This window comes from Odocoileus virginianus, chromosome 2 (assembly GCF_023699985.2).
Source record: "Odocoileus virginianus isolate 20LAN1187 ecotype Illinois chromosome 2, Ovbor_1.2, whole genome shotgun sequence".
NCBI classification, from domain to species: domain Eukaryota; kingdom Metazoa; phylum Chordata; class Mammalia; order Artiodactyla; family Cervidae; genus Odocoileus; species Odocoileus virginianus.
The window spans coordinates 58,180,150-58,205,070 of NC_069675.1; the positions used below are offsets into that span (position 1 = coordinate 58,180,150).

General features: G+C 36.6%; 1 protein-coding gene across 7 annotated transcripts in view; it reads left to right on the forward strand.

Moving 5' to 3' along the window:
- The window catches only part of EHBP1 (EH domain binding protein 1), a 373,028-nt gene that overhangs the window by 156,925 nt on the left and 191,182 nt on the right, over nt 1-24,921 (forward strand). For all 7 annotated transcript variants that reach the window (XM_070480108.1, XM_070480100.1, XM_070480112.1 and 4 more), the window contains exons 6-7: nt 9,153-9,334; nt 11,865-12,004. In XM_070480108.1, the coding sequence (XP_070336209.1) occupies nt 9,153-9,334; nt 11,865-12,004 (322 nt within the window). The remainder of the gene's footprint in view (nt 1-9,152; nt 9,335-11,864; nt 12,005-24,921) is intronic.

Here is a 24,921-nt window from a genome sequence, read left to right on the forward strand (position 1 = left end):
AGACACAATTAGTACTGTGAATAATGTGCAAAACTATAAATTCTGCTGAGATTAAAATAGTAAAAAGATATTTTAAATAGTTTTATGACACTAAATATGAAATATTGGGTGAAATGTGTAAATTCTAAGCAGAGGTGGAATACTTATCTAAACTGATTTAAGAAGACATTGTACATCTCAATGGCTCAAATACTTCTGTAATCATTAAAGAAACTGTATCAGTAATTAGAAACCCTCCCTGAAAGGAAACAGGCTCACATAATTTTGGATTTTTTAAAAATGTTTTCCAGGAATGTGGAGTTCCTTTAATTTTAGAAAATCTACCAGTTTACTACATTATTCTGCCATAAATTCAAGGTTTAAAAAATCTTAAATTATTCCAAATGATAAAGCTTTGGTAATTAAGGCAATATTGTCTTGTGAGGTTAGAACAGTTGGCTAGTGGTACAGAATTATTGATTATCAACCTGATATGCAAACCAGATTTTTGGTAGAATGGGCATTGTAGGTAGGGGAAAGGAGAGATATATATGGACTATTTAATAAACAGTGCCGTGATACTTATTTATCAATGATTTTTTAAAAAATGAAATTGGATTCCTATCTGAAAACTTACACAAAAATTACTTCCATGTGGCAATGACTCTTAAATATGAAAGCAGAAGTATAAAAGTTTTAAATGAGTGGTAAGAAAGCTTTATAACCTCAGGGTTGGGAAGATTTTCTCAAACAAAATGCAAACCCACAAACCATAAAGGAAAAGGCTGACTTTGAAATTGGATTCATTTGAAAGGTTCCATAGAGAGTGAAAATACAAGCTAAAAACTGGAAGATGTTTGTAGCACATATAAGTGATTGTGCTCAGCATGGCTTCAGTACCAGAATGCATATGTAATTAGTCAGTAACCAAAAGATAAACAGCATGGTAAGAAGAAGTATAAAAGATTTCACGGAAGAGGAAACATGTGGCCAGTAAACTATGAAAGGATAATCGATGCATTAGTAATCAGGGGAATGCAATTAAGACTATAATGAGGTAATATTTAATCATCTCAGATTGGTGAAAATGAAATGAGGTAATATTTAATTATCTCAGATTGGTGAAAATGAAAAAGAAAGAAAATTCCAAGTGTTGGTAAATGTGGAGCAACGGAAACAGTTAGGGACTGTAAATTAATAAAGCCACTTTGGATTACAATTTGACATTTTCTGGTAAAGTTGAACATGAACATATCCCATGACCCATTCTAGAAATATGTCCTAGGTGAATTCTTATGTGTGTGCATAAGGCTATAGACATAAGAATATTTTTCATTGGAATATAGTTGCTTTACAATATTATGTTAATTTCTGCTGTACAGCCATGTGAATCAGCCATATGTATACATATATCCCCTCCCTCTTAAGCCTCTCTCCCATCCACCCCCATCTTGTCCCTCTAGGTCATCACAAAACACTAACTTGAGCTCCTTATGATATACAGCTCCCTGCCAGCTATTTTACACATAGTAGTGTATGTAGGGTGGTTTAGTCACTAAGTCATGTCCGACTCTTGTGACCCCATGGACGGTAGCCTGCCAGGCTCCTCTGTCAATGGGATTCTCCAGGCAGGAATACTGGAGTGGGTTGCCATTTCCTTCTTGAGTATATATATAGACATAATAATATTGATAGTTTTGTTTTTAATTCCAGATAAATAAATAAACCTCACAAACCATGTTCATCAACAGTAAAATGGATGGGTAAACTGTAGGGTATTCATGTAATAAAATATTAGAAACAGTGAAATTTAATGAATTACAGTTTTACACATCAACATGTTCATGGGGTTCATGGGGCTCTGTGTGGATCACAATAAACTGTGGAAAATTCTGAAAGAGATGGGAATACCAGACCACCTGACCTGCCTCTTGAGAAATCTGTATGCAGGTCAGGAAGCAAGAGTTAGAACTGGACATGGAACAACAGACTGGTTCCAAATAGGGGAAGGAGTACGTCAAGGCTGTATATTGTCACCCTGCTTATTTAATTTACATGCAGAGTACATCAGGAGAAGTGCTGGGCTGGAGGAAGCACAAGCTGGAATCAAGATTGCCAGGAAAAATATCAATAACCTCAGATATGCAGATGACACCACCCTTATGGCAGAAAGTGAAGAAGAACCTTTCAAGAAGCCTCTTGATGAAAGTGAAAGAGGAGAGTGAAAAAGTTGGCTTAAAGCTCAACATTCAGAAAACTAAGATCATGGCATCCAGTCAGATCACTTCATGGCAAATAGATGGGGAAACAGTGGAAACAGTGGCTGACTTTATTTTTCTGGGCTCCAGAATCACTGCAGATGGTGATTGTAGCCATGAAATTAAAAGACGCTTACTCCTTGGAAACAAAGTTATGACCAACGTAGACAACATATTAAAAAGCAGAGACATTACTTTATCCACAAAGGTCCATCTAGTCAAGGCTATGGTTTTTCCAGTAGTCACGCATGGATGTGAGAGTTGGACTATAAAGAAAGCTGAGCACAGAAGAATTGATGCTTTTGAACTGTAGTGTTGGAGAAGACTATTGAGAGTCCCTTGGACTGCAAGGAGATCCAACCAGTCCATCCTAAAGGAGATCAGTTCTGAGTGTTCATTGGAAGGACTGATGTTGAAGCTGAAACTCCAATACTTTGGCCACCTGTTGTGAAAAGTTGACTCATTTGAAAAGACCCTGATGCTGGGAAAGATTGAGGGCAGGAGGAGAAGGGGACGACAGAGGATGAGATGGTTGGATGGCATCACTAACTCGATGGACATGAGTTTGAGTAAACTGTGGGAGCTGTTGATGGACAGGGAGGCCTGGTGTGCTGCGGTTCATGGGGTTGCAAAGAGTCTGACACGACTGAGTGACTGAACTGAACTGACATCAACATGGATAAATATCAAGAACTTAATGAGACTTGCCTGGTGGTACAGTGGATAAGAGTCCACCTGCCATAAAGTGTTGGGACCAGATGCCATGATCTTAGTTTTTTGAAAGCTGAGATTTGAGCCAGCTCTTTCACTCTCATCAAGAGGCTCTTTAGATCCTCTTCACTTTCTACCATTAGAGTGGTATCATCTGTATATCTGAGGTTGTTGATATTTCTCCTGGCAATCTTGATTCCAGAATACATATGTAGATAGTATTCTTTTTTTTGAGAGGGAGGGAAGGAATAACCCAAAATTCAGGGTCTAATCATCTTTGGATGAGGGAATGGGAGGGTGACAGTTTTGCATGGGAAGTGAGGATTTTAAGGTACTGATATTAATTGTTTGTTAAACAGGATGGTGGGTACAGGATGTTCATTTTATTATTCCTTAAGTAGTAGTTGTATGTTTTGTACTTTAGTGTGTGTGATATATTTCAAAATTTAAAATAAAACCCTCAAATGATAATGTCATTAGTTGAATATTCAGTGTGTTGTAAAAAACCTGATAATAAAGTATAATACTTGACAGAATTTTTACAACATTTTTTGTAATAAACCTCTGAAAAATCATAAAATCTAAGTAAGATCCTTCTCTCCTTACAAATGGGAGAAAATTAAATTTCTAGCAGATGGTTTACTGTCACATTTTAATAGGTAGAGAAAATCATTCAAATATAATAGAAGAGGCATTATATTAATTATATTTATTTTGGGGTTCATAATGAGCTATTCTGTAAGAAGACCCTAACTTGAATAATTTGGACAAAAGATTTGTCCAGCTTCTTACATTTAACTATGTGTCCTGCTATCATTATGTTATGTATTGTTAGTTTTAGGAGGAAGGAGTGGTAAGATTTGCTATCTGTTTCTTTTTTTATTTTGGTAAAATCTACCTTGTTTAAAAAATATTTGTAAAGAAGTCTTGAGTCTTGTAAGACTATTTGTTTGCTTTATAATCAGTCCATTCCTAATTAGAAAAGTTATTATAAATCTTTTCCCTCTTATGCTGTACAGAGAAAACATTTATTCACCTGTTGCTTGTTTTGAATAGCAATGAGAGTACACTGAGGTATTCATTTCAGGTTTGGTAAGAATGTCCGGGGGTCTTTACATGAATTTTAGTAAAGTAACTACATTATACTTTTAAGCAAACGTTGAGTTATGCTTTATTTATTTTCCTCATTTTGTAATAGAGCATGGCTGTGCATAGCCCTTAGCACATGGCCATTACCTCACACCTGTTACCAGGCAGTGATTACTACAGGACCATTAGTAGTCCTGCTCAGCCATTGATTGGTGCTGCAATGGGCCCCTCTCCCAAGTGACCAGCTGTCAGTGAGAGACTGTGTTAGTGTTTCTGCTCAGTCATTGGTTGGTGCTTCAATGGGCCCCTCCCCCAAGTGACCAGCTGTCAATGAGTGACTGTTAGTGGTCCTGCTCAGCCATTGGTCAGTGCTGCAGTGGGCCCCTCCCCCAAGCAAGCAGCTGTCAATGAATGACCATTAGTGGGGCATTCAGCCAATGGTCAGGAGAGTAGTGGTCATCATGTGGAGAGTGAAGAAAGAGGCAGATCCTGGTTTTCTACCCAGGGCCCTCTAGCTCACCTGGCCTCGGGTCAGTGGGTGAGCTGGAGGGCCCAGGAAACAGGCCAGGGGCTGTCCTGCTGGGCTCCAGAACCCTTGCCAAGATCACCCAATGGCTAGGCCCAGGCCTTGAAGCAGTGGTGAACCTCTCCTCCATCCCTGCCTCTATGACCAAATGGCAGTGGCAGTCTGCATAGGATGCAGTCTCTGGGACCTGGCCCCCACCACGCGCCCCCCCCCCCCCCCTGGCCCCGTTTGGGTGGCCTAAGGAGCCTGAGGGTCAGTTGGGCCCTGGGCCTCTGGCTCCCTCAGCAATGACAGCTGGATAGGGTCTGGGGACCTGGCCTTCAGGGAGCCACCAACTGAGATCTGCTTCATCAGTCAGGATCTAGACCTCAGAGGGTGAAAGTTGTGCCTTGGGAACTTGCCCTTTCTTGTCAGAACAGAGAATAGCATTTGTTTGGTGGAGGTTTACAGGAACATCGTTACCTGACCATGACCTGACCTCAAGAGCAAAGGATCTGACACCAAGAAGTGTGCAACAACTTAACCATGCCCCTCCCTTACCTTTCCTATAAAGGGGTTTTGCTGAAAGCTTTTGGGGAGTTTAGGGTTTTTAAGGCATGAGCCACACATATCCTTGCATGGCCCTCAGTAAACCTTCCTCTGTTCCAAACTCTGGTGTTTTGGTATTGTTTGGCTTCACTGTGCATCAGGCACATAAACTTGCATTTTGGTAACAATTTCAAGATTGGTGAATCTAGATAGACTACTTATTAATATTAATGTAATAAGCCAGGTAAAATTCCCCATGAATATTAATAATAACTGCTGTTTATTAAACATTGCTATATGCTAAAAACTCTACTAAGTACTAAGTATTTTCATATATTATTGCAAGAATTTATTTAGGACATACTTCTAGGATGAGAATTATTGATAAGGTATTCATCTGTTCAACTTTACAAGGTAATGTCAAATTGCTTTCCAAATGGCTATATCAGTTGAAGCTCTGTCCTGTAGTGTTAAGAGAATTTACATTGTCCCTCATCCTCATTAACACTTGGTATCGTCCAGCTTTTGAAAATACTCACCAATCTGAGAGTGTGGGAAACTGAAGCTCAGATACATGAAGAAATATACCAAAGATTAGCCAGAGAATAAATGCTGGTCATGTTCTAATCTAGGTTTGTCTGATTACGAGTACAATAATGTGGATTTCAAAGAAATGGAAATATATAGGCTAAGTCATTTTTATGACAGAATAGTTATGAAAAATGAGATTAAAATTTCCTTTAGTAATTTCCTTAGGGGAAGTATTTCTGAAACTATGATTTTTAGATTAACTGGATCAGAATCACTTGATGGAAGAGATGGGCTTATGAGAGGGTCAAGATGGGAATTGGGAGGGGAGGTACTTATTACTTTTAGAAATGCTACAGATTCCTGAGCCATCTCTAGTTTAGCATCTCTTGGGGTGGGATCCAGGTATTTAAATTATCTAAAGCTGGCCTAGCTTTATTTTTTTTTTTTGATGAACACTAAATAAGAACTTATGCTTTATGGATGTTGAAATAATTCCCCAAATACTGCCAGATTCACATATAAATAGCTTAGGCCTGGAGTCAGAAACTTAGCTGAATGTTTCTATATAAACATTCCCTTCTTACTGACTTCAGTCATCTAACCTCCTTTCTCTAAGGTTTCCTTTTACTATTTTTTTTCCCTTTATTTTTCTCCTCTTGTCCAGCCTTCATGTGAAATGAAATAGCATTAGGACTTTAACGGTAGTAATAGTAATTCTCTCTAAAGTCTCTCTGCCAGGCTGACTCCTAGTCCTTTAAGGAAGAACTATAGGATACAAAAGAGATATAGCAGTTATTTTATTCGTCTCTGTAAAACTGATGATAACAATGATACTATTCTTGGTTGGTGGATACAGATATAGACCTAATGGTTATAAAAAGTGAAGATTCATGGAGCTGGAATTAGAGCTGTGAAAGATCCTTATGTTTTTCTCATTATTGTTCTGGTAAAAAATGTATTTTCTATGACAGCTAATTTTAAAGAGGAAAACAATGACTGAGCTGGGTAAAGAAATACTAAAAACATCACTTAGACCCCCTTTCCTATCAAGGATACAGGCTCTAAGTGACATCCTATGTTAATATTAGAAATAGACACTGTAGACTCAAAAGAGTTCTGTTCTGCTTACCTGCCCAGACCTTACAATAGAATGTTAATCATCAAAACTCGAGATTTTGCAGGAATCATCCTTAAATTAGACTTTCAAAATTATTTACATTTCCAAGTTATCTTAATTTTTATAGTTTGATTATTTGGTTATAAAATTAAATAATTACTTTTAAGGGATCAATGTCATATTTTGTGAAATAGATTTGTTTAACAAATATGAAAATAATATGTAGCAATTTGTATGTCATGCTTTCAAAACAGAGGCTTTAAATCCTATATTTTATGTAGTAGTTGTTAGCTATTCTAAAGGTACAATGAGAGATTATTGTTCCTATCAGTGTAATAAATTGATACTCTCAATCATAGTTTTTCACTTTGCACATTGTCACAACCTTGGACCTTAATCTTATTCTTTGATTGACAGTAGCGACCAGGGAAAGAACATTTGTATTGTTTGGGACAGTCACATCTGTTCAACTTGATTCAGTTGAAGGTATTTGCATATTCTTAAGTGTTTCTTCTGAGAGGTCTGAAATCCTTCTCAAGTGCTTGATGCATTTTTAAAATTCATTCACAAGGTATCTACATGCACTAATAGTTCTGTGTAATATTGCTGTGCATAATCTGACAGATAAGACCACTTTTTAAAACAAGGTATTCTTTAGGGATGCTACATTACAGTTTTACTTGTTCTGCTGATAGAAATGTCTAATTTTTTAAAAAGGCCATTTTAATATTTTGGTTAAATTACTATATCTTTATTTTAGGCAAGTTTGTCAATCATAGGGCAAATAAAGATTTATTAAATAATAATTCAGAAGTCATTGATAGTTTCTTCTGCCTTGGTTGGAAAATTGAGTAATTTTGTAGAAAACCATTATAGAACTTGAATGGATTTTTGTTCAGTCTCCTTATTTTACAGGGAAAATTACCAAGCCTCAAGTTTACTGACTTACTCAAAGTCACACAGCTTAGAAATTAGGTCTTATTTTAGGTCTGAACTCTCAGACTTAGTAAAGCCGAAGGATTGCTGGTATATGACTTCTGGTTTACATTATTTATTAATTACTCTATGCCTAAGATTTCTCCTTACTGTTAGAACAGATAGTCAAAGATTATGTCTTATTCATTTTTATATCTCTCCAGAATTGACAGCATGTCTTAGATATAGTTAATGCCCAGTCATTATATTGTTGTTCTATTTTCATTATTTTTCTAGGCTGTTATGCTATAAAGAATAATTTTGGAATGAGATAGTTTATTAATGGAATGTTAAGCATCTTTAATAGCAAATAGGTTTCATTTTGTGTTCCATTTTTAGTAAATTGACAGTAGCTGTATGGAGAAGAGTTGAGATCTGCTGGGGTCATTGAGCAGTGTCCACCACAGACATACAATCAGAGAAACCAGCTCTTTCTAATTTGATTTATGTCATCTTAGGGAGGGAAGAGAGAACTTTAGACTGGAGTGAGCAGAAAAGATCTGGGGAAGAATTAAGTCTCAAAGTACAGGACAGATATAGAATTCAGAGACTGTAGAAAAAACCGAGGTAGAAATGCCACTGAGGCTGGGGTTCTTTAAGAAATTTGAAGGTTCAAGAAGAAATATCATTAGGTTACATTAAATATAATCGAAGGAGGGAAAATAGTTGTTGAGTATTAATGCTTTTGATCCCTAGCTTTGTGCTAGAATCTTTTTTTAAGGAAACCTTGTGTGCGTGCTCAGTTGCTTAAGTCGCATCTGATTCTGTGCAACCCTGTGGACTGTAGCTTGCCAGGCTCTTCTGTCCATGAGATTTTCCAGGCAAGAATACTGGAGTGGGTTGCCATGCCCTCCTCTAGGGGATCTTCACAACCCAGGGATCAAACCCGCGGTGTCTCCTGTGTCTTCTGCATCACAGCAGATTCTTTACCACAGAGCCACCTGGGAAGCCTGGAAACCTTAGGTTACATTAAATTTAATTTAAGGAAGGAAAACAGTTGTTTAGTATTAATGCTTTGAGCTAGATCCTCTTTTTACAGGAGACCTGGACACTTTCCTGTCCTAGTTTGCATTCCTTGCTTTTCCTTTCCTGAGATATTTAAGGTTGTTCTAGTCTTCCCTTATTTCTCTGAGCCAGCTATCTCCAATTTTTCTCTGCCTTACACGCACATGTACACCCGTGGCTTATTCATGTTGATATATGGCAAACACTACCAAAATATTGTAATTAGCCTCCAATTAAAATACATTAATTTTTTAAAAAAGATATAAAGGTTGTGATATAACCTTATTACAGTTTTATTTCAGTATTATGTTATAGGAATTCATTGGAGAAGGAAGTCTCAACAGCTGTTTAATCAAATTATTAAAATAACATTCAACGATACTTGGCTATAAAGTAAATAACTCCAAATTACATAATGAATTTTATCTTCCAGGAATCCCCTTCTGGTCGAAGAAAAGCTCTTGCCACCACCAGCATCAACATGAAACAGTATGCAAGCCCAATGCCAACGCAGACTGATGTCAAATTAAAATTCAAGCCATTGTCTAAAAAAGTTGTATCTGCCACTCTTCAGTTTTCATTATCTTGCATTTTCCTTCGGGAAGGAAAAGCCACGTAAGTTTCTTTAGTCAGATAAGCTGCTTCAAAGTATGTTTGTTTGTTTGTTTGTTTTTTAAAGAAAACATTGTAGGTAAATAGCTTTTGTCTCAGTAAACTGGCAACAGTTGAGAACATCCTACCACATACCAATCATTCTTGCCATTCTTTGTTTCAGAAGCTGAACTAGATGTACTTCTTGTTATTTATAGTCTCTCTTGATGCTGGAGAATGAAAAGTAATATAAAAATGACTTTAGCAATTTAAAAAAGTGTAAAATGTGTATTATAGGTTACCATAGGTTTTATATTTCAATGTCTTCAGTGTAAGTAGTTGTACTGTGAAGTACACAGTTCATTTTGTAGAGATGTGTGATGCGACTGAGGCACAAGGGGAACCCAAAGTGAAAAGTTTAGAATAAGAGTATTGAAGGAACTAAAGGAACTTTTGCCAATTCATGTTCTTTGGCTCAGCCTTTCAAAAATTGTACAGGAAAGGTATAATACAGTTTAGATAACCAGTTTGCTATAATCATTACTTTTGCAAATATCACTTCTTAAGCAGTGCATAGCATTGCACAAAGATGGTTCCTATACCCAGTTGTAGTCTCCTGAAAAAATAAAATTCTAACTGGTTAGGATGAGGTGAACATACCTAGAGCAGGGGGAAAAAAAGTAACATTTCTCTTAGTTGTTCCATACAGTCAAATCAACAGTAAGTGTATGTTTTGGGTGTAGTGAAAGGGTTAGTACCTACTTGGAGTACTGAGAGGAAAACAGAAATTCTCTGCCTAAGACTTAAGCGGTGATAGGAAGAACGAGCATTTCATTCTAATCTGCATCACACTTCTGAATGTGTTTGACCTAGTGGAAAGTGGTTACTATAATTGGCCATGTCTATTTGACTGATTAGACTGGGTTCTCTGCGTCAGTCAAAACGAGATGTTTGACACTCGTCTACAAATGACTTGGTAGATAACAATAAGCCTCTTCTCTGCAAAGTTGGCTTCTATGGGAGTGCGGTAGAGGGACAGTGCAGGAAGCAATTAGTCTTTCAACTCAGGACTTTGAATTATAGATTTAAATATTGAAAAGTTAAAAATAAAGACCTTGCCCTGAAGTTGAAGCCAAAATGAAAAGAAAGGAAGCAGAGAAAGAAGAGAGACATAATCAGAGAAGATTCTTTGAAGGTGGACTCCTTTCCACTAGGCAGAAGCAGTAAGTGATTTAGCACCATTCATGGGAATTTGGGTGAGAGGAAATTCAGTCAAACTAAATATCAATTTGAGTGAAGTATGTTCTCAGAACACCCTAAACCACCTCTCTGTCTCCTCATTGGTTGCCTGCTCACCTTTCCCAAAGAAGATGTTCAGGGCAAAAATATAGGAGATAAAATTAAGCAAGTTAAGATTTTAAGAACACTGTTATATATTGAAGTTATATCCTAGTGATAGGAGAGCAGTTTGTAAGGCATTCACATAAAGTAATACAACTGTTTTTGCCCATACAGACTTGGTGTCACTAAATTTGTCTTGAAAAGAGGAAATTATTTTGTTAACTCTAAGCTTAAATGAGATAAAATGTGAAGAATTAAAAAAACCAGTTTAGTCTCCAAAATCCTATCATATTTAGAAGATGAGTGAGTGTTAACAAGCATATTTACAAAAGAAAAGTGTCTTTTGTTTTGTTTTTATCGTGGTAAAATGAGAAAGTGTTTTAATTTAGCTTTCTGGATTTGGTGGAAGAATACCAGATTGAAATTTAGTTAGTACATATCATGTTAGAAATATGTTTCATTCACTGTAGTTTATTTGAAATTTAAGGTGAAAATAATAGATCAAGAAAACTTAGGTTAGTTAATATTGAGTAGTACACTATATAAGTTTGTATTTAAAATACTTTAAGATAAAAATCATTTTTACATTTTATCAAATGTATGGTCTTTAATTAACCCAAGATGGAAATTTAACCCATTTTCCATTATGTAATTCTTACAAAGGCTAGGCTTTCAAGTGCTTTTTCAGTTACTGTAGTTTCTTAACTTTTGGCAAGTTTCAACTCCTTTGAGAAAAATACACATTTAAACAAGATTTAAATATAATTTACAGGGTTTACCACTTCTTTTTCCTCCTACCCACAAAACCAAAAGGATTCTTGGACTTTAGATTAAGAATTTCTATTCTAATTACTTCTGCAAGTTTGAATATTTTTAAAGTCTAGATCTCATCTGCTTTGCAAACTGTTCTGATATTTTGTGAAACAAGTTTTTGTTTCCAACCTTCATGATCAGAAAGCTATACGTTAATTCCATGAAGAAAATTTTAGATATGTAGCGCAGAATTTAACTAACCAGTTAAATCATTTACTTTCTATTAATTAAATGTGCAATTTAAAAATTAATGAATGTTTACATTATTCAGTAGTTTTGTATAACTGTTTAAAAAGTCTTGTTAACATTTAGAGAGAAGGAATATATTAATATTATTTTCTTAAGAAACAACCCTTTTTTAGGCAATGTCATTTAATAAACTGTATTATCATTGACATAGGGATGAAGACATGCAAAGTTTGGCTAGTTTGATGAGTATGAAGCAAGCTGACATTGGCAATCTAGATGACTTTGAGGAAGATAATGAAGATGATGATGAGAACCGAGTGAACCAAGAGGAAAAGGCAGCAAAAATTACTGGTTGGTTGGTTTTATTTGCTTTAAACTAAAAATTTATCTTTTTTTGCAGAAAAACTCATTGTTGTTTCCCAGGAAAAAATCAATTCCACTAACAAGGTATTTTTTCTTCCTTAATACTTCCTAATATAACACAGCGTTTAGCTTGCTGGAAACTTTATATGCTGATGGTAATAACAGAGTTTAGCAAGTCCAAGGCTAGTCAAGAAAGCATCAATCTTTATTGAAACTACTGAATATAGTATGAAGTAGTTTAAATATGTTCATATTTATTTTGTCATTGTATGGAATGAATGCTCTCTAAGTAAAAATCTGTCTTAAGGATAAGATGAGGAGATACACTGACTGCCTTCTCCTAGTTCATGTTCATTTATTCACATCAAGCGTATGGACATTCTTTGTTTTGAATTTGTATACATCTTATGTATCCTTGTATCTAGAAGCTTCCATGCAAGTATTTCTTATAGCTGGTTTGATCAAACTACTAAAATGGTTAGTAGTTCAAGCCTCTTTGTATTAATTGGTCAATAAATGTTTATCAACAATCCGGCTATCACCCTTAAGGAACTGATGTTACACCTTTATTATTGGAATGAAAATCAAGCACTATATATATATATTCCTTTCAGCTAGTAAATTGCTATCAATTTCTGGATTGATACCCCTTGACTTCTATCATCTATTCACCTCTTGGTGATTTTTCCAAATTAACTGGGCACTCTGGCACTTATCTCTTGGCTATGCTTCAATTCTTGGTGTTTTATGGGGGATTTCCTTTGATCACATGGATGAGCAATTTAATATCTTAGTTAAAAACTTCTGTGACTTCCTCAACTCCAGTGACCTTCACTTTTACTTCTGTTAAAAGGAAATGGTCAGACTTGTATGCAAAGATAGATGTTTTGTCCTGAGAAAATTTTATAAATTACAGTTCACCCTTAAACATACTGATTTGAACTGCATAGGTCCACTTGAATGTAGATATTTTTTAATAGTAAATACTGCAGTACTGCATGATCTGTGGAGGTGAATATGTAGGAACTGAGGACTTGAAGGAACCATGGATATAGAAGGCCAACTATAAGTTATACGTGGAGTTTCCATTGTACAGAGGGTTGATGTTCCCTAAACCCTGTTTTATTCAAGGGTCAGCTGCATTGTTTTCTAATTTATGTTTACCATTTTGATTTCTTATTTAACCCAAGAATGTTTAGAAGAATGTGCTTTGTCATGGGCTGTGTTTATTTCTAGTTTAGTTTGAATAAGATTCTGAAGCCTATCATATCTCAATTTTTTAAAAAATATGGTTGAGATCTTTTTCTTTGTAGTGTAGATAGATGATCTGTTTTTGTAAGTATTTTATGAATATCTTTTTATATGTATATTCTCTTTTTTTAGATTCAGCATGTAGCTTTTAGACCCAAGTTTACTTTTATATTATTTACTTATTTATATTCTTATGCTTTGTGTATAGTTCATCAATAAAAGAGAAATTTAGTCCTAAATTATTTAGTTCATAAAAATTTATTCTATACTTCATTGTGAATTATAATTTGATCAGTTTGTACCATTTAAAGCCTGTTGTCTAAAGTTTTTGCCTGATGTTGATATTTGTAATCCGTACTTTCTTTGTATTTGGTGTATTTATCACTTTATTTTTATCCTATCTGTTAGATACTTCTCTTCATAATCAGTATTTTGTTATATTTCTTGTTAACAGACCTACTTAATTTCATTTCTATTACTTTATACTTTTATTTGGGAATTTCCTTGTTTTTTTTCTACCCACTTCTTATATTTTTACCATTCTTAAATGTTCTTTAATAGAGTAATTTTAAAGTTATACATCCTCTGTTTTCGTTTTGGAATAGTGTCTTCTGAAATAAGTAAGCCAGAGGGGTAACTGAACTTGTATTTCTCTACTAACATTAAAAGTGAAGCAGCATGTGTTGACTCACCTTGTGTAAGATGAGAAATTCAATATGATTTCCTCTTCTTTTTATTTGAATCTCTCCCTCCAACCCCTCCTGGCTATTATTTTTATTTCAATAACATTTTGGGATTTCTTTTTTCAATAATAAATGCTGACATTTGCTTGTTTATAATGTCAGCAGAATTATATAATACTTCAAAAAATGCCGTGTCTTTGCTGTCTTTGAGTTCTTTGTTTGATTTGGCTAGTTGAAGTACTTCAGGAAGGGAAGTCATGTCCTTCCCTTACCAATTCCAACTACTTACCTATTCTTCAAATTTTAATTCTTTTGCCATATCCTCTGAGAAGCCTCTTTTGCCCTCTCCATTTAAAATTGTCACTCTGCCTCTTGTGCACTGTACCATTTACAAATGCATGCATTTTCTTACAGCATGAGTTTTTTATTCCAGTCGAGATGTAATTCAATCTTTTTTTTTTTAATTAGTTGGAGGCTAATTACATTACATCATTACAGTAGTTTTTGTCATACATTGAAATGAATTAGCCATGGATTTACATGTATTCCCCATCAATCTTTTAATTAGAGAATATGATTTATTCTTCATATGTGGCTTTTGGTTAAAACTAAATCTCAGGCATTTATACCATTAGTAGCAACTAGAATACCACACATTTTCATTGTGGTAGCCATTTTGAGCAATGGTGTACTATTTTCATCACAGCAGTGGGAAAAAATGGTGATAGAATGTCAGAAGTTCTGCACTGCTACTGAAAAGAAAAGAAAGGACAGTATTTTTGAGCAAAATACAGGTTTAGTGAAGGATTCAATAGTAATTAAATTTTATAGCTGAACTCCTTATCTGAGTCCATTTGAGCTGCTATCATGAAATATCAAAGATTGGGTAGTTTATAAACAACAGAAATTTGTTTCCCACAGTTTTGGAGACTGGAGTCTGAGTCATTGTGTCAACATGGTTTGTAAGGACCATCTTCTGGGTCACAGACTTTTCATTGTATTCTTTACATGGTGGATGGGGACAAGGGAGCTCTTTTGGGCCTCTTTTATAAGAGTATTAGTCTCATCCAGCCTCATAACCTAGTCACCCCCAAAATGCCCCACCTCCTAATACTATCACATTGTCAATTAGAATTTCATTATATGAATTTTGAGAGACACAAACATTCATACCATAACAACCTTTATTGCTTAAACAAACATATATATTTTAATTTCTAAGATCTCTACTGCAGAAGTAACTTCTGGGGGTAGCCTAAAATTCTCTGACTCTAATAGAAGTTCTTTTTGATGACCCAGAATTTCTTTGGGAATGCTACTGGTTTGTGTTGTTATTCATTTATGTATTTATTTTCCATATTTTGTGTAATTCCTTCAAGATAGAGACTATATTCTTATCATTTTTTCATCTCTAGCATCTAGCACATTGTCTGGAACACACTAAGAGATTAAAATATTTTAAATGAAAGGTCATAAATGAAAGAGTGGGCTTCTCTCTCCTATTGTAGCCCACATCGGTCACTCTGACCTATTGTCTTGTCCCATTCATTTTGACCTTTATACTGTCTTATATTAATATAAGATGGTTCCGTTTGATGGATGAAATGCGATCTGGAGGAGACACATAATTCAGACCTTAAATAATTCAAGAGTAAATAATTCAAAACATAAAAGTAATGAATATAAACTGTATGTTGAGGGAGCACAGGTAAGTACTGACAGTGGGTGATTATGTTTGTGTCTTAGGTCGATAATGCCACAATCATTGTAACATACTTACGCTTTGATATTAACATTTTTTTCCTCAGTTTTTTTTTTTTTTTTAACTGTCATTAGAACATCTAATATATTTCCTTGCCTGTTTAATTCAGTATTTTCTATTATAGTTGCAGAGGACAATTACTTAAATTAATAGCAGAGCATGTTATGGCAGTTAAATTAAAAACACAGCTTATTTTAACTTCCTTAGTTATGTTTTTTTAGCACATGTAAATTTCATTCCAAAGTTAATTCTTAGGAGTTTTTTGTTTGTTTGTTTTTAGCACCAGCACTGCCAGTCTAAAAATGTTTGAGTAAAATATTTTAAGTTAATAAAAAAATATTATAATTTAACATTAGTAATGTGTGAATAATAACTTAAGAGTAACCAGTGAATGTATTGTGTAAATATAGTACAAATAAAGGATGGTGGGTATTTTTACTTACCAGATAAAGTGGCAGTAATAGAGCTTACATTCACTCTTCCTTGTAGCTTTAAAAATTGTTGATGCAATTTTTATAGAGGAAGGAATTATTTAAAAATTTCTCTATATTAAATATATCTTTATAATATGAATGCATAAAATACAATCACATTATACAAATAAAATTATATGAGTATATTATTTCCAGTAAAATTATATGGACATATTATTTCTTCATGTTTATATGAATATTTATATGAGCTGCAAACTTCTTGAACAGACTGTTAGAATTATTTTGAGTATATCTTAGATTGATACCTAGGGGCTCTTCATTTAGCCTGTGCTCTTATGGAGTGTAGCTGTAAATCATTAGTAATTGATAGAGTATATATTCTGAAATTACAGACTTTGCATGAAGTAAAATTTAATTCATGGTATATATTTAATTTAGACTGATCAAGAGCTTCCCTGGTGGCTCAGTGGTAAAGAATTTGCCTGCAATGCAGGAGATGCAGGTTCAGTCCTTGAGTCAAGAAGATCCTCTGGAGAAGGAAATGGCAACCCACTCCAGTATTCTTGCCTGGGAAATCCCTTGGACAGAGAAGCCTGGCAGGCTACAGTCCATGGGGTTGCAAAAGAGTTGGACATGACTCAGCGACTAAGTGACACCAACTGATCAAAAGCCTCTTCTCTGAGATAAAATGTACTGCTAACTGGATAGAGGGACTGGCTGTTAGGTAGGAACCTTTTGTTGAAGTTACTCATATAGATGTTTTCTGTAGAGGTGCAGTACTCATGAATGGGCAGTTGGAAAAATCACTGAAATGTAGTGGGAGTGATAGACATTGGAACTGAACAGACAAAGCCTTTTAATGTGAAGTTTACTGTGGCAGGTACTCAAAATTATATATGGTTTCAAAACAATTAGTGCCTCTGTGTATGTGGCAACCTCACAGTACTTCAGTGAGGATTTGTTCATTTGATCCTCTTTGGGATTCATGTTGAATTTCTGAATGTATGTACACCAACAGAAATGGGAGAAAAAGACATTAAGTGACAAAGTCTTACTGAATGTTGCTCAGAAGATTTAATTTAAATGAAGCAGTGTACAAAAGAGCATTATTGGGGAAACCAGACATCATGAGACACCTGAAAGTTCCCTGGTATATTTACAATTGTTGCAGAGATTGGCAGCAGTTCTAGTTAGGTTTAACCAGACATTTCAGACTCACAGGACCCAAATAGCGCAAACTTAGCATTAAATTCATTTAGAAGGATATTGGACAAGAAACAGCATTCAGCAGAGCATTCCTCTTTCACTGGAGTTTTCAATGGCAGCCCAGCTGCTGTTCTTTGATCTCTACCCCCCAAATGACAACTTGGGTACAGGAGATAAGATCCATATAGTTAGGAACAGGGATTACCTTGGCTTATAATATTTATGATGTCTAAGAACTGATAGCTTTTGTAACAGTTTGATAAGTATAGTTTCTAGGGTCCCTGTGAGGGACATGCTCAATTACATGCATATCCACAATCAGAGAAGGTCAAACTATGGCCTTCCATTAGGTATGTAGTTCATTTAGAGCCCTCCCATCCAGATGCAGGGTGAATCAAAGGCTTCCCTGGTGACTCAGCTGGTAAAGAATCTGCCTACAATACAGGAGACTTGGATTCAATTCCTGGGTGGAGAAAATCCCCAGGAGAAGGGAATGGCAACCCATTGCAGTATTCTTGCCTGGGAAATCCCATGGATAGAGGATCCTGGTGGGTTACAGTCCATGGGGTTGCAAAGACTGGGTGAGTAACACACACACACACATATCCAGATACAGTTTATATATCAGGATTTATTTTTACCATGAGCAATATTGCCTGGTGTTTGTTAATCCTTTTTCTATAGTTGGTAAAGTGAATTCAGGAGGAGGAAGAGAGAGTGACATATTGGCTACCTTCAGGGAACATAATCTTACAGCACAGATGGTAGTAGAGAAGATAGCAGTTCACATTTGAGGATCTAGAGTTGATTATGGTGTGACTCAGCCCTCTAAGATTAAATGTCCTACTTGCTAGGGTTATCAATAGGGATAAATAGGTCTCTTTTCTTAGATTAAAAGGTTTTTCAGAATTAACTGGGGGCTCTGGTCAAAAAATACATCTATTAATTTGGTTCTTTTACTTCTGGTTTTTTGCTTTTGGGTGTTTACCCTCTGGTACCTAGGGGACAAATTAACAAAATCATAGAATTAGTGTGGACTCTATAAAGTAACAATAAATTAAAATGACCACCTATCTTAGAGATTGTGTGAAGGATGAGAATTTCTGGAATATTGCATCTGTTATTTAGGTTGTAAGGTTGGAAAATAGAGTAGAAGCAGAGAGGTGGGGGCATTTCTAGTCTCTTGAGCTAAAAAGTTTACAAGGTATCAAGCTAACTCTTTCTTAAAGGAGTTTGAGACACTAGGATAAGAGAATGAAGATAGCAAGAGCATTTCTTCTCTATTTAGAACTCAAATGTGTCAACTGAAAGAATAGTAGAAGTGGCAGAAGATAGAAATCACAAATTCAGCCTACTTTCTATGTTACTCTTAAACCATAATGCTGCTTGGTGTGTACTAAAGACAACTGAACATCATCTAGCACCCCATGCAAAACTCTGGGAGAATTCTGTGTATACTGAGAGACCATCTGACAGAACCACGAGGGAAGTAAGGACTCTGAAGAAGAAGTTGGATGATCTCCAGTGTTTATTTAGGAAAGAGACAAGAGACAATTAATATTCTAAGTACCAATATGCTTCTTCAAGGATTTATCCTAGCAATGCAAGGTTGCTTTAACCATAGTAATAGAATAAAGGAGAAAAATCATATAATTACCTCAATAGATGCAGAAAGGAGCATTTGAAAAAATTCAATACCAATTCCTCAGCAGTTTTAATATAAAGGAATTTCTTCATCTTGATAAATGGCATCTGTGGTGAGCTAACATCATATATAGTGATGAAACACTGAACACTTTTCCTTCAAAAATTGGGATCAAGGCCAGGATGTTTGCTGTCACCACTTTTATTCAATATTGTACTGAAGACCTTAGCAAGGGCACATGATACAAAATCAATATAGAAAATTTATAGTTTTGTATATGAACAATAAACATTTGGAAGATGAGGTTAACGAAACAATTTCATTTACAAATGGAAACTGAAAGTAACATAGACTTCTTCGAAATGAATTTAGCAAACAATGTAGAAAAACCTCTACCCTGAGAGCTAATACATTATTGAAGGTAATTAAAGAAGATCTTATTAAATAGAGATTCTGTGTTCATAGATTAGAGAACTCAATATTGTAAAGATGTTATCTTCTCCCCAAATAAATCTATATTCAACTCAATGCCATTCATAATCCTAGCAGGCTTTTTTTTCTGACTGTGCTGGGGTCTTCATTGTGGTGCCTGGGTTTCTCTTGTTGCAGAGCACAGGCTCTAGAGCATGGGCTTTAGTAGTTCTGGAGTGCGGACTCTAGTTCTGGCACACAAGCTCTCAAGCATGCAGGCTCAGTAATTGCGGCATGCTGGCATAGTTGTGGTGTGCTGGCTTAGTTGCCCTGTGGCATGTGGGATCCTAGTTTCCTAATCAGAGATTGAACCCAGGTTCCCTGCATTAGAAGGCGGATTTTTAACCGCTAGACCATCAGGAAGTCCCCTAGCAAGCTTTTTAAAAAGTAGATATTAATAGCTGATTCTGAAATACAATTGGATTTATAAAGGAACTGAATAGCCCAAACAATATTGAAAAGGAACAGAATTGTTAATAGTGTCTGACATTTTACTGTAAAGCTGTGATAATTAAGATAGTATGGTATTGACATAGGAAAGACAGATGAGTGGAACAAAACATGAAGTCATGAAATAGAAACATCTTTGGTAATTTAATTTTTATCAAAGGTACAGGACAGTTCAGTAAAGAAAGGAAAAGATTTTCAACAAATTATGCTGAAACACCTAGATATCTGTATGGAAATAATTCCCACATATATCCAAACATGAATTCAAGGTAGATCATGGACCTAAATGTAAAAGCTAAAACTATAAAGCCTCTGAAAAAAAAAAAGGACTATATTTGTGGCCTGAGAGTGGACAGAAGGTTCTTACATTACACAAGACACAGAAAGTAACAACCATGAAAGAAAAATTTGATGAAATTGACTGTCAAAATTTAAGACACATGCTATTGAAATAGGCCAATAAGAAAGTGTATGGGCAAGTTACAGACCAGAAGAAAATACTCAAAATGCATATATCTGACTTGTATATAGAACAGGTCATTTTAATGTCTTCTAACTCAATAATAAAAAGACAACCTTTTTTTTTTTTTTTTTTTTTGGTCATAATGGGCAAGGATTTGAATCTGTGGTTCACAAGAAAGATACATCGTTGGCCAGTAAGCATAAGAAAATCTGTTAGTGTCACTTGTTGTCAGGGAAAAGCAAATTAAAATCATCATGAAATACAGTTCGACATTCTCCAAGTGGTTAAAATTTAAAAGACTGGCAATAAATTCTCAGTGCTGGTAAGGATGTGGACCTACTGGAACTCTCATCCATTGTTCATGAAGAATATAATGATAAAGTCACTTACGAAGTTTCTTATAACACTACAAATATACCTAGGGCATATGTTTATAATAATAAACATTAGCAACATTAATAAATATTATAAAAATGTACCCTCTGACCTAGCATTCTGCTCCTTGTGGAGTGGAATCTTTAGCCAAAAGAAGTGAAAACATGTATCCAAAAAAGACTAGCACAAAAATGTTCATAATATTTTATTCATAAGAGCCCCAAACTGGAAACAGCTCAGGTGTATGTACATCAACAACAATATGGCTGAACCATATTATATTTGTGAATGGAATACTATTCAGCAATAAAAGTGAACTGTTGATGTGTTCAGCAACATGGATATATCTCAAAACGATCATGCTGAGTGGAAAAGGATTTACATAAGAGTATGTACTGTATTCTGTACTCCAGGGCCAAATTTGCCTGTTAATCCAGGTGTCTCTTGACTTCCTACCTTTGTATTCCAGTCCCCTATACTGAAAAGGACATCTTTTTTGGATGTTAGTTCTAGAAGGTCTTGTAGGTCTTCATAGAACCGTTCAGCTGCTTCAGCATTACTGGTTGGGGCATAGACTTAGGTTACCATGAATATTGAATGGTTTGCCTTGCAAACAAACAGAGATCATTATGTTGTTTTTGAGATTGCATCCAAGTACTGCATTTTGGACTCTTTTGTTGACTATGATGGCTACTCCATTTCTTCTAAGGGTCTCTTACCCACAGTAGTAGATATAATGATCATCTGAGTCAATTTCACCCATTCCAGTCCATTTTAGTTCACTGATTCCTAAATGTCGACATTCACTCTTGCCATCTCCTGTTTGACCACTTCCAGTTTGCCTTGATTTTGATTCATGGATCTAACATTCCATGTTCCTTTGCAGTATTGCTCTTTACAGCATCTGACTTTCCTTCTATCCCCAGTCACATCCACAACTGGGTGTTGTTTTTCCTTTCACTCTATCTGTTCATTCTTTCTGGAGTTATTTCTCCACTGATCTCCAGTAGCATATTGGGCACCTACCAACCTTGAGAGTTCGTCTTTCACTGTCCTATCTTTTTGCCTTTTCATACTGTTCATGGGGTACTCAAGGCAAGAATACTGAAGTGGTCTGCCATTTCCTTCTCGAGCGGACCACATTTTGTCAGAACTCTCCACCATGGTGCAACCATCCTGGGTGGCACTACACGGCATGGCTCATAGTTCCATTGAGTTAGACAAGGCTGTGGTCCATGTGATCAGATTGGTTAGTTTTCTGTGATTGTTGTTTTCAATCTCTCTGCCCTCTGATGGAGAAGGATAAGAGGTTTATGGAAGCTTCCTGATGGGAGAGACTGACTGTGGGGGAAACTGATTCTTGTTCTGATGGGCAGGGCCATGCTCAGTTCAGTTCAGTTCAGTCGCTCAGTCGTGTCCGACTCTTTGTGACCCCATGAAACGCAGCACGCCAGGCCTCCCTGTCCATCACCAACTCCCAGAGTTCACTCAAACTCATGCCCATCGAGTCGGTGATGCCATCCAGCCATCTCATCCTCTGTCGTCCCCTTCTCCTCCTGCCCCCAATCGTTACCAGCGTCAGGGTATTTTCCAATGAGTCAGCTCTTCACAACAGGTGGCCAAAGTATTGGAGTTTCAGCTTCAGCATCAGTCCTTCCAATGAGCACCCAGAACTGGTCTCCTTTAGAATGGACTGGTTGGATCTCCTTGCACTCCAAAGGACTCTCAAGAGTCTTCTCCAACACCACAGTTCAAAAGCATCAATTCTTCGGCACTCAGCTTTCTTCACAGTCCAACTCTCACATCCATACATGACCACTGGAAAAACCATAGCCTTGACTAGACGGACATTTGTTGACAAAGTAATGTCTCTGCTTTTTAATATGCTATCTAGGTTGGTCATAACTTTCCTTCCAAGGAGTAAGGGTCTTTTAATTTCATGGCTGCAGTCACCATCCGCAGTGGTTTTGGAGCCCAAAAAAATAAAGTCTGACACTGTTTCCACTGTTTCCCCATCTATTTGCCATGAAGTGATCTGACTGGATGCCATGATCTTAGTTTTCTGAATGTTGAGCTATAAGCCAACTTTTTCACTCTCCTCGTTCACTTTCATCAAGAGGCTTTTTAGTTCCTCTTCACTTTCTGCCATAAGGGTGGTGTCATCTGCATATCTGAGGTTACTGATGTTTCTCCTGGCAATCTTGATTCCAGCTTGTTCTTTTTCCAACCCAGTGTTTCTCATGATGTGCTCTGCATATAAGTTAAATAAGCAGGGTGACAATATACAGCCTTGATGTACTCCTTTCCCTATTTGGAACCAATCTGTTGTTCTGTGTCCAGCTCTAACTCTTGCTTCCTGACCTGCATATAGGTTTCTCAAGAGGCAGGTCAGGTGGTCTGGTATTCCCATCTCTTTCAGAATTTTCCTCAGTTTACTGTGATCTACACAGTCAAAGGCTTTGGCATAGTCAATAAAGCAGCAATAGATGTTTTTCTGGAACTCTCTTTTTTGATGATCCAGCGGATGTTGGCAATTTGACTTCTGGTTCCTCTGCCTTTTCTAAAACCACCTTGAACATCTGGAAGTTCACAGTTCACGTACTGCTGAATCCTGGCTTGAAGAATTTTGAGCATTACTTTACAAGCGTGTGAAATGAGTGCAATTGTGCGGTAGTTTGAGCATTCTTTGGCATTGCCTTTCTTTGGGATTGTAATGAAAACTGACCTTTTCCAGTCCTGTGGCCACTGCTGAGTTTTCCAAATTTGCTGGCATATTGATTGCAGCACTTTCACAGCATCATCTTTTAGGATTTGAAATAGCTCAACTGGAAGTCCATCACCTCCAGTAGCTTTGTTCGTAGTAATGCTTTCTAAGGCCCACTTGACGTCACATTCCAGGATGTCTGGCTCTAGGTGAGTAATCACACCATCATGATTATCTGGGTCTTGAAGATCTTTTTTGTACAGTTCTTCTGTGTATTCTTGCCATCTCTTCTTAATATCTTCTGCTTCTGTTAGGTCCATAACTTTTCTGTCCTTTATCGAGCCCATCTTTGCATGAAATGTTCCCTTCTCTAATTTTCTTGATGAGATCTTTAGTCTTTCCCATGGGCCATGCTCAGTACATCTTTAATCCAAATTTCTGTTGATGGGTGGAGCTGTGTTCCCTCTCTGCTATTTGAAAGTGAAAGTGAAGTCACTTAGTCGTGTCCGACTCTTTGCGACCCCGTGGACTGGGGCCTACCAGGCTCCTCCGTCCATGGGATTCTCAAGGCAAGAATACTGGAGTGAGTTGCCACTTCCTTCTCCAGGGGATCTTCCTGATCCAGGGATCGAACTCAGGTCTCCCACATTGCAGGCAGATGCTTTAACCTCTGAGCCACCTGGGGCCAAATATGGTGGAGGTAATGAAGATAATAGCGACCTCCTTCAAAAGGTCCCAGGCATGCACTGCTACACTCAGTGCTCCTAGGCCTGCAGCAGGCCACCACTGACCCACGCCTCCGCTGGAGATTTCTGGACACTCCTGGGCAAGTCTGGGTCAGTCTTTTGTGGGGTCACTGCCCCTTTCTTCTGAGTCCTGGTGCGCAGAAGGTTCTGTTTGTGCCCACCAAGAGTCTATTTCCCAGTCCTGTGTAAGTTCTGGCTGCTCTATGGTGTGGTTAATGGCAACCTGGTCATAGCAAACACCCTCTTCCAATAATACAAGAGAAGACTCTACACATGGACATCACCAGATAGTCAATAGTGAAATCAGATTGATTATATTCTTTGCATCTAAAGGAGGAGAAGCTCTATACAGTCAGCAAAAACAAGACTGGGAGCTGACTGTGGCTCAGATCATGAACTCCTTATTGCCAAATTCAGACTTAAATTGAAGAAAGTAGGGAAAACCACTAGACCATTCAGGTGTGACCTAAATCAAATCCCTTAGGATTTTACAGTGGAAGTGAGGAATAGATTCAAGGGATTAGATCTGATAGACAGATTGCCTGATGAACTGTGGATAGAGGTTTGTATAGGAGGCAAGGATCAAGACCATGCCCAATAAAAAGAAATGCAAAAAAGCAATATGGCTGTCTGAGAAGGCTTTATAAATAGCTGTGAATAGAAGAGAAGCAAAAAGCAAAGGAGAAAAGGAAAGATATTCCCATTTGAATGCAGA